The sequence below is a fragment of the Polyergus mexicanus genome, unplaced genomic scaffold (genome assembly GCF_030449975.1).
Source record: "Polyergus mexicanus isolate NDT 795.1 unplaced genomic scaffold, iyPolMexi1.0 SCAF_284, whole genome shotgun sequence".
Classification (NCBI taxonomy): Eukaryota; Metazoa; Arthropoda; class Insecta; order Hymenoptera; family Formicidae; genus Polyergus; species Polyergus mexicanus.
In genome coordinates this window covers 3579-15302 of record NW_027223604.1, presented here as the reverse complement: position 1 = coordinate 15302, position 11724 = coordinate 3579, and the positions used below count along the sequence as shown (strand labels likewise).

Here is an 11724-nt window from a genome sequence, read left to right as displayed (position 1 = left end):
AAGCAGTGGTATCAACGCAGAGTACTGTGCCTAATTTTAAATAAATTGTGTTTGTATATTAATAAAATGAATAAAATACTAATTAATTTTTGTAACGCCAAAATTCTGACTTAAGAAATTTTACATATTTTATCATGTCACATATTTTAAATGTCCTTAATTTATTTATAATATTGAACCTCTAATTTCTGATTTTTTACAGAAGCTCCTGGAGAACTTGGATGGGTGCTGACTCTAGTGATAGTATCCTTAGTATCAGCCGGTATCGGGGCTGTGGTGATGATGACCCTCCTTCATTGTCGAAGGTTAGTATCATCTCCGTTTCATAAATATACTTGTACATTTTTTCATTAAAGTAAGCGATAGGAAAAAAAAAAAAACAACAACAACAACAATGAAAGATTTCTCTGTACAGCATAGAGAATCGATTATCGAAAACTTTTCTTCCCAAATTTTTGAAGAAAATTAATTGATCTTAATGCTTCACTAAATTGAAATTCTCGTATATAAACGCTACCTATTTCAATTTCCGCAAGAATGCTTCTTTCGAACGTCTCGCGAAGAAGCGGTGAAACAATTCGATACGGATCACCGCACCGGCAGATTCGCGAGTTGATTACGGTTTCATCTTGCAGCCGTTTGATCGAAATGTTTCTTAAATTACCACCTACCGGTGATACGTAATGGGATGAGGCGATCGATGTTAAGAACGAGAATGAAACAGTCGCTAACTAGGGCGATTCGATACAAATCCGGCAAGTAATAGACTAATGGAATTTAGAAAGAGCAGAAGAGCGAAGAAATGGTACACATGCACCATTACGAAAGAATTATAACTGCATTGGATCTTGATTAAAATTCCTGCGGAGACAGGAAACGAGAAGAATTTTTGTAATCGCGATCTTTCTCATCCTCCTTTCCAAAGGATATTCGTTTTGTGAAAGATGATTTATTAAACTTCATTGCCAATCTCTCTGCATGTTTCTTCACTTATAATTTCCACAAAGAAATGGCGATTATTTAGAATGATTAGAACTTGAATGATTACTAGTACACGTCTCTAATAAGTTCTAATGTATGAGTAGTCATTGCTGATTTACGTTTAACCATGTCACCACTGTACTCGTATAATTTTCATAATTTTAAAATAATGAATCTTTGAAAAAAACTTATAACTGTATTATTATATTTATAAAATAATTACTAACGATTTCTTATGCACACACAAAATATCAATATTTTTATCTGTTACAGGATAAAAAGTGCCGGTGGCAGAGGTAAGCAAAATTTTATCATAATATGCATAATATTTCTTACAAACGTTATATTATATTATATTGTATTAGATTGTTTTTTCGCTCATATTTTTAACGAAAGTGACGAATTATAAATCTTTATAGATAATTTATGTATATAAGTAAAAAAGAGGACAAATTTTAATTATTATCCAAACTTAAATCGGTCTACAAAAATTATTCGTAAAGAAAATAGTAGGATTACGATTAGACTAGTCAGAGTAAAGAGAAATCTAGATTTACTATTGAAATGTGAACTAGCCCTCCAATTATGTCGAATTAACATATATAGCACGTTCGGCGCGGCGCGGGTTCGTGGCGATGCCGATAGGTCAGGTTCGAAACGATTCCCAATTATCCGAGTCCCCTACTGAGTTACCAGCTCGCAGAGCCCTTTTATGCGCTTTCTTCGTTATACGTTAATATATGACATTCACATTCGCAATAATGCCCTTTCGGATATCTTTTATGACAGACCCCACAAAAGGCACTTTCGAAAACGTTACTCGTTTTATCATGTCGTAAACTTCAAATCGTAAAAAAATATGACAAAGATGAGAGTGACGTAAATAAAGATTGTTTTTAAGAAAATTATGTTACAATAATACGATTCAATGATACGCGATATAGGAAATTATTTTAACTTTCAAAATGTATAATATATTTTGCGGTGTGTCATATTTCGAGAGAATTGTCCTTATGATATTCTATATTACGTCAACCATGTTCGCTCTCTATGATACAGTTCTCGTAAAAAAATAAAATCAATCAGTCAGATCGATAAACGTGACCTAAGAACGTGGGACATGCTTTTAAGGTACCATGTCTTCTATCAGGGGATAACTTTCTCATCTCGATATACATCTAGAGTTGACTTACGATGTCATCAGAGTCTCGACGATTGTCTCTGTTAGTTCCAGACGGTAAAAGGACTTGAACGAAAAGCGGGCCCCGGGAACTACACGAGTACGCGCGTGCATGTCGACGCGAAAAAAAAGGAGAGCAACACCATCGTGACGTCGGGTGTCAGCATCGATTGGAGTTTAATTAGTTCGCATAATGCAAACCCTTTACGGCGATTAACCGCGCATCCGTGTGTCGTTTGTTCTCCGTCGTATCGTGTTTAAGGGATAGCTGACAATGAATGACGCGATGCGACGGACGGACGTAGCCGAGCGACATAAAGGACAGCGAAACGCGTCTAATTAACTTTCTGATTTAAAATCACCCGCGGCACGATACGATCGACGAGCGAACAGCGGCGGCGAGTCGGCGGGATGTAAAAAGACGATGAGCTGAAAGGAAGGAGTTGCCAGGATGCTACCGCCTGGGATGCAGAGGTCACTCGAATTAATTATCCGACACTCGTTTCATTGAACCTCTTGAACCGCTAACAGATACCAGTAAAGTTCTCGCGACGTAATTTTTGTTTAGATTCTTAATGAGTCTTGAGACTCGCTCGATTATTGCTCGTTAATTAAAAAGACATTCTTGTTAGTTTAGTACTGAAGTGAAATACAATATATAAAACATATTAAAATATATAATACTTATCAAATCTTTAAAAAAAATTATAAAGATCAAAGCAAACTTTTAAGAAATTAATTAATATTTTCTGCATTATTACTATCCCCTCCATAATATTTTAATTTCTTCACGTATCGTAAAAGTATTGTTTGCGTCTTGAAAAATATAAACAAGATATAAAGAGATAATTTACAAATTTTGCAAATTAAGTTCGCAAATAAACTGGCATAAAATTTTCCGTTAACGAATTATTATATTGCTAATTTTCATCTTGCATCAAAATAATCGTCTAATAAGATCGTATAATAATCCGTGATGCAATTTGTATTTACGGCCAGCAAGAGCGCGCAATTTCGTCGTTCTCGCCTCAGGGGCGAGCTCTAATCCGGTTTTAGAGCGGATAAAATTGCTAAGAGAAGCACGAAACAACCAAGATACAATTACATGTTAAGACGCAATGATTTATTCCTACCGTTTGAAACAATGGTAATCGTTAATCATATAAATAATACGTAGAAGAGGAACTTTCTCGATGATATAGTGTGTGTGTGTGTGTGTGTGTGGATTTTTATCTTGAAATAAGGTGTTGACGTATTTTTTTTATATAAATCGCTTATTCCTTTTGGCAGTAGCAAAATTAAAAATATATGACAAGATATATTTTATGTAGAAAAAGATTTTTCCAAAATTTATCTTACATTGTTTTCTCAAAATAATTAGTATATATGTATATATTATATAATATAATACGTCTTTTGCACATGCTTATAATGCTTTATAATAAAGACTGATCAATATAGATTTATCGAGAGATTTTATACTTTTAATAAAATCCAGATAAATTAGATTATAAACCCTCGAAGTGCATCGATATTACATCTTTACAAGATATCAAATAGAATGTTCCAGAAATATTTTCAATTTTAAGAGTATCTAACATTTCGCATGTAACCTTAATGCTGTAAAATCTATCGAGTCCCCGTAATTCTTGAATCAATAGAAATCCTAATTGAAAATTTACCTGAAGAGCTTATAAAACATAAAATTCATTATATCGATATTTTATAAAATTACGCTTAATTGAATATTCCTCCAAACAAAAAATAAATTAATAAAAATTCGTTAATATAGTACATCCTTCCGTGCGCGTAGATTGCTTTGAATGCCGCAGGGCGAGCAGCGCGTTAATGGACGGCTATTCGCATACGATCGCTGTGCGATCCTGCGAATACAATAACGATCGGGAAGTCGAGTAGAAAAGGTGAATCGAATTTGTTAAATGGTTTATCGTGCATCAACTGGAACGATATTTCGGACCAATCTTGATGTAAAATACGTTAAGAAATCATGATGTGCTTGCAGCGCAACGTGCATTTGACACTACATTTTTATATCTATTGCACAATCAGATGCAAAATTCGTTTGACATATAAATCAGAATTTTATATGAAGTCAATTACAACAAACTCGTTGAATTATTTATGCGATTAGATAAATAATGCACGAATCATACGTGATTAATTAGATAAATAAATTTACTATTAAAATGTATTCAAAAAAATTCTAAAAAATATGTATGTGTCAAAAAATAATAAATAGAGAAATACAATCATTATTAATATAATATTAATATAATGTTTAATACATAATGTTCGTCGTGTTTAAATAATGAGAAAATGATTTTTATTTCGGAAACGAGATATCTGTCTAAATCAGAAAACATTCAAAAAAAATTATACAAAACGCACACTCTTTATAAATATGACAGACATTCCAAACAAGTAAGACAAAAAATGAACTTTGACCGAGAACTTTGACGCATCTCTAACGCATCTATTAACCGTTTCATTACAAATCGCATATTATCGCGATCGCGGTGTCTTTTTCGGAGAAGTATAAATAAAATAATGTTCTCTCTTGCGACGAACGACTTAAATGCGTTAAAACGCACTACGAAAGAGCAACGCGATAAACGAGAACCAGTTTCTCTGTTTCCCGGCAAACGACAGTGACACGGTTTTCAGGACAGGTGAGCACTTCGAGCCCGACGAAGGAGGAAGGAGACACGCGTGCGTAGGATGTGAGGACGCCTTCGTGGCAAGAATGGAATAAGTAAAAAAGGCTCACGAGATTCCCATAATCTCATTTTTTTTCTTCCGCGGCATTCTCATGAGCCTACTTATCGTCGCGGCGGTGTTTCTGATCTATAAATTCCGAGATCTTATTCCGCTCCTCTTCCATTCTCCGCCTCTTGCCCTCTTTTTCCTCTCTCTCTCTCTCTCTCTCTCCCCTATATATTCCATTACCCGCCTCACCCTCGTTGGTTCTAACCCTCGACGCGATTCTATGAGAGCCCGTGTGACGCTGCTGATGACAGGCTCACAATGAAGCCTATACAGAAAACAGCCGGTTTTTTCATACATGAACATACATATGTCATAATGCGGTGATCCGGGTCGCCATCCATATATACAGGGGCAGTATTTATATCTACGTAAAGATGTACAATATATAATACATATGTATACGCGGCCGTAACGTATCGGGATTCGGGACCGATCTCACCTGGCACTTCATATGCTTCTGCGCGAGAAACACACACATCCCCGTGCAGATTCAAACGGATTCCTCTAGTCGTTGAACCATGATGCTTCTTCTAAGAGAAACGCGAGCTAACAAAATCCTAGCATCGACTTTCGTTTTGACGCGCCAACGAATTTTTCCGGAACAAGGAACCGTGCGCGGTATGAGAGCCCCTTTTCGCTTTTTGTTTCAGCAAACTGCTGCGGCGTCGGCGTGGAAGATTCGAGCGTACCCGATGTCGGTGGACCCGCAGGGTCGGGTGGTACCGGCGGCGGGGTGGCCGTCATACCCGATCGGCCACCTCTCGAATTAGACAAATTACCGCCTTATCATGACGTAGCGCCTAGCCCCGGTGAGTGTTACATCCTGTGAAACGCTTGCTTGTCCCGACACTTGCTTCTTATGCATATTCGTATACGCGCTGTCAGGAAGAGATCGCTGAGAAATGACCGCTCGTTACTCCTGTGTTCTTAACACATTACAACGTGTTGTTATGATCGCGTACGCGGTAGCGTGTCCTCGTCGATTGTACGTCTCATTTCGCTCGTTGAAAAGAAAATCGAGCGCTTACAGAACCGGATCTCGCAACTTGTTCTTGTCGGCGTTTTCAACTAGTCGATAGCTCCGCGAGATCTTTCACGATGTTACGAAACGAGCTTGTACAATCTTGCGATAAGATAATGCTAAGAGGAATATCGTACACATGGAGAAAAATCTTGCAAAAATCATTGGAAGAAAATGAAAGTAGAAATGACTCGGATATACACCTTTAATAATTACATTTAATTAAAATATTTTCAGCGGGAATATATATTTATGAATATATGAATTATGAATATAGAATACGAATAATTGAAAAAAGTTAATTCAATTAATTAATAGAATAAAACCGTTTGCAAAACACAGGACTTAAGTCCTTTTTATCTATCTACAAAGCGTTTTTTTTTTTTTTTCATTATTTGCATATTGTCTGCTTATATAAAAAAAATATACTAATGATCATGAATCAGAAATTGTTAATGAAATCAAACTTTAGGACACAACGTATGGTCGTGGTTGGGCTCTAGACGAGGCGGCGGTACCCCGGGGGTCGTCACGACCCCTCTCTCTCTCCCTCAGCATCGACGGGCGATGAATCTTCCGGTCGAGAATCACTACACCCACATGCAGACCGACGAGGCTCTGTACGCGGAACTGGACTCTCAAGCCGCGAGCTACGCAAGCGATCTACAATTACAAATGAGAGGAAGCTCAACGTATGGTACGACTTCCGGCGGCCAGGACGACGAATATCACGAACTGGACGCGGCCAGGTTACATCGTCATTACGGAGGCAGCGACGGATCGCTACAAACTGATACACTTCGCACTCGGCACAGTAAAAGGTATGTCGAATACAATTCAATTTTATGAGAGCTATTCTTCCTTCGAGAGTTAATATTGTACAAAAATTATTGTTTTAGAGACATTATATTGTTTTTCATTGCTCTAGACATATTTACATTAACAATTTGATAATCATCGCAAAATCCAATTGCTGTTGATGAAAATATCGAAATGTTTGCTATTTATTAATTATTCTTGAGTCAATTATCAAATTTGTAACGATGGTAAAAATAATGATTACTTTGGGCGATAATGATACGTAAATAATCTATCGTCTCCTGACTTCCTAGGTCCTAGATCGATAACGAGTTCAATGTTTTATTCTGGCAACGCCTTTTAAAGGCAGCTAATTATGCGTTGTAACAACGCGCAAATCCAACACGCGTCGCCGCGTAATCGGCAGTTATCGATACGGTCGATGCATATGTTAATAGCACATTCCGGTCGAATGACCGGTTATTGAGAGCCTCGTTATCGGCTACTTTCAGGATACAAGAGCCGGACTATGAGATGTACGAGAACGGGCCGTCGACGCCGGTGCCGCCGGGTCAGCATCAGCACCATCATCATCACCATCATCACAACCATCATCATCATCATCAGGAATTGAGGATCGGTAGCAGGAATAGCGAACATCCTTCGTATCAAAATACGGCGTATACCGGAAGCGACGCTGAACCGGATGGACCGACGTTGAGCAGCGCTCCCAGCAGTGCCTACTATAGCGATCTCAGCTCAAACTCGGTAAATCAACAGATGCCGGCTACTACAATGTCGTCCGCGACGACGACGACGACGACGACGACGACAACGACGACGACGACGACGACGACGACGACGACGACGAACCTACACCTGAATCCGCAAAATCTGGACGCGCCGCAATATAGACTCGCGGCGATCAACGAGAACACAGTGCCTTCGGATTATATTTAAGAAATGTTTCTTTCGAAACGAATGACGAGATGAAGTTTAAAATAGACAATTTCACCGATGTGCGTTTATTCTGCGTGTGACAGAAGAACTTTTGCATAATATTTATAATTTAACTTTGTCCACAACAAGGATAATAGAAGTTGTATTCTTGTACTAAAAAAAAAAAAAAAAAAAAAAAAATTAGAAATAAAACGAGCGGATCACAGAAGAGATAAAAAGACTGTGCAATTTTTTGTCACTGTCGTCGTGACTCGAAAGTTTTTTTCAAGACAATGTTTCACGGTGCTCAGTTTTAAGCTTTGTTCGTACAAGAAGAATTAAAAAGATCGGGTAAGCGTCCGGCAAGAGCGTTATTTAAGCGGCGGATGTATCGGGGACCGGTTCCGGATGCAATCGATTTCTTACTCGGCAACGTTCCATTTGCTCCTTTGTCGCCACACTTTGCGTTCCTGTTAAGACAATCGACACGCGAATCGACGAATCAAGCGTCGCGAATCGATCAGCAGCGCGGCGCGTTCTCCTCTACTTTTGCACGCTGATAAAATACTAGGTATTCAATGTCCCAATGCTTTTTTAAACGAAAGATAAGCGGAAGATAAACCGGTTGGCAGGTAAGTGACCAGAGCAAATCGTGCCAGCGGAATTAATACACGATTAAGCGCTATATCCTCGCGATGTCGACAAAATCTGCAGTTTTGACAAGAATATTCACCGTTAGCTGTTAATCGCGACTGAGCACGAGATTGCGCTTGTTAGAACAATGATGAATTTATGTTCACGTTCGATGCATCGTGTAGCTACATCGTAGCATGCGAATATTTCGAGTAACTGCCGGTTTAGGCGTGATGTTTAGTGCACGTGACGCAAAAATGATACTGTACACCAAGAATCATGCGTTGCGGGGTTTCTAATCAGCAATAACATGTCATCAAATATAAATTGACGCTGTCCAGACATTTCTACTAATATCTTGGAAAAGAAATAGAACCCCATTATTTTTGTTATTGTTCGTATCATTCAAAAGGGTAAAGCAAAATTTCAAATCTATATTACGTGAATAATTGACATATAAAACACCATGTTTGTTTAAATTGCTCTTCTAATGCAATAAGACTGCATATCTAGCGCGGGTAATTTTGCGTTAGATTGAACAAAATCTATACGAGAAATGAAAATCATAATTAGAAATAAAGCTAAAAATTGGGAAGTTGTGACAAGCAATAATTTTTGAAATTTTTTGACTAAAAAATTCAAATCAAAAAGAGAATCATTCATTAATAAATAACGATGAAAGGAAAGCGGCTTGTTATATATATATATATATATATATATATATATATATATTAGTCTCGTTTGTATTATCATCTATATTATATCGTAATCTTTAACCGTTATACGAAGTCGACTTGGACGCATCTGACGAGATTCCAACGCATCAGAGGATTAATCTCGGATATAATCACGCGGGATTCTCGAATCAACTATGGATGTTACCGAGAAGAGGAGCCGCAGAATCGAAATGCCTACACGATACGACTGAAATAAAGTCGTTTTGAAAAGCAGGTGCTTTGTAATTTGACGTTCGGTGCTTCCAGTCAGTGCCCTCGGCTACATCCGTCCGCCTTCTCTAAGCGGCAATACTCTCCAACGTATTTACTTGCATATTTACCGCGCAAATAAGGTCTCGTTTTCACATGCGTGCCTCCATTATGGAAAATTGCACAATTCCGTGCCGTATAATCGACGGGCTATGATGTTCAACGAAGTACAAATACAAATATATTACTTTCACACGAAACGTCTTTTTGTAGATATTTTATTGATTATATATTTTCCATTTTTTATTCTCTGTGCAGAATACATATATATATATATATATATATATATATAAAAGATAGCGCGCGTAATTCACCAATCTCGGATGGTTAAAAGATCGCGTGCTAAGACTGGAATATTCTTTACAACAAAGACTTGACTTCGCTGTCTGATTCTTCGAATCCTAATTCTGCGAATTTTGTTTCAAACTATTCACATATATAACAAACTGCTTCTCTTTCAGTAAAGTACGGAAAAGACGTATTACAGAATATTATGAAAATTTAATGCTTATAATCACAAATTATCTTCACGACCTCGGCGTATAATATGATAATAAATTGTGGGAAATATTTCAAATTGGATACGAATGATCGCGTATGCGAAATATATAATCGAAAAATCGCATCGAATCGGATTCGTAAGGATTATCACGCGAAGAATTATCACTCGAGCACGCTAAATAGGTTTCGATCTTAGCGGCGTATCATGTTCAATCGTTTATCTTCGATTTCCGATCGACAGCGGAATTAATTCGTCTCGCTCAATTCGGCGAGGAATCGTTTAATCGTTGCCGTTGTGTTCTCTTAATTACCTTCTCAGACGAAGCCGATTGTTCCCTCGTCGAGATACAAATCCGAGAAAACGCGTTCTCTCGCTTCGCCTCGGCATTCTCCCGCGTGCGCGTTTCACGTCTTTCACCTTTAACTCACCTGCGTGCGCTCACGCACGCACACCTACATCCGACCGACACAATCTTCTGGGGGGGGGGGGATACACGAGAGCGCTAAATATCTCGCTATATATGTATATGTATGTGAAAATAGTTTTAGAACCACTTGATCCTTCGAATTTCTACTTAGTGCTCGCTTAACTGAAAAAAATGTGAACGATGAAATGTCTATTATATAATATATATTACTGAATATATTTTTGAAATTTTCATTAAAAAAATGAAACCTGTTAATTAACTGGCAAATATTCAAATTATAATACATGTAGAACTTATTTATTGAAAAAGATGATCGTTTCATTGATTTATATAACAAGAGAGAATAGCATACTCTTTAAATGTACTTCAATATTTTTTGTATATGTTTTGGAAAAATTCTCGAAGTATTAATATCTATCAAGAATCTTTCTTAATTCATTAATATGCTATATGATTCATTATTTTTGAATTTTTGAAATTAAAGAAAAGTGAAATAAATCAATTGAAAATAACGATAATTTTCAAAGAATGGTCAAAACGCACTAAGACGCCGAGCCGTTCGCAAATACGTAGCGCGTGCGTACAAATAATACAAGCGCAACACACAGTGCACTCTGTCTACGGATATGCTATAATTAATTGCGCCCTCACGGCCACAATGGTGGTAAGAGAGATTCGCTCGGTTCTCCTGGTGCAAGTATTATACCGCCGAAAAAAATCCCACGACCGCGCCAAGCCATCGTGGCCGGATGGGTATCCCTTATCACGGTCGTGTGTGTGTGTGTGTGTGTGTGTGTGCTACGCGAACGGGAACGTATATTATGAAAGAAAAAAATATCACTTAATTAAAGTTCGTCTCATTTTCCTTTACGTGTCTTCCGCGTTTGCGTCGCGCGCCGATATTCCTAGTCGGCTCGCATGCATTTCTACGGATAATTTGGAGTTATAATTTGAAAGGACGTTACTTGCATCTGTAATTTGCATCTGTAATTTCTGGGTAGATTAGCTTGATCGCGTCACTATTTATCACGGAAAATCTCATAACGACGTTACGCTTCATTGCGATGAAATAGATGCCTCAATGCACAGATCGCATTAGTATAATATTAGTCTAACTCTCGTAATGCGGAAATGTCTAATTTTGCATACATATATGGTACACAAGGGAGAACTATTTATGATTCAGTTTTTAAATCATGTAAAAAAAAAAAAAAAAAAAAACCATTTAAAATGTTTTAAATTATCAAATTTTAAATTATTTCCATAGTTTAGCTATCTATTTTTGTTTAAAACAATCATGATAAGACTCTGTTTAATCCTTTAATTTTTTATGCACATTTTCTCTCATATAATAATCATTAAAATGTAAACAATCGCTTTCATAAAACAACAGATGCAAAGAAATTTTTTTTATCTTACAAGTGACTAAACAGCGAAATAAAAAAAATATTCAAATTAAGGAAAAAGAAT

The 11724-nt window shown here is 37.2% G+C and overlaps 1 protein-coding gene across 1 annotated transcript; it reads left to right on the top strand.

The window, feature by feature from the left end:
• Nucleotides 1–202: 202 nt before the first annotated feature.
• On the top strand, nt 203–7805 carry LOC138944583 (TSC22 domain family protein 1-like; the record flags this gene model as incomplete). The annotated part of the gene is made up of 5 exons (XM_070315403.1): nt 203–305; nt 1255–1277; nt 5599–5757; nt 6442–6790; nt 7280–7805. Coding segments are annotated over 5 exons (1082 nt in total), but the record flags the coding sequence as incomplete, so codon positions are not given.
• Nucleotides 7806–11724: the final 3919 nt, after the last annotated feature.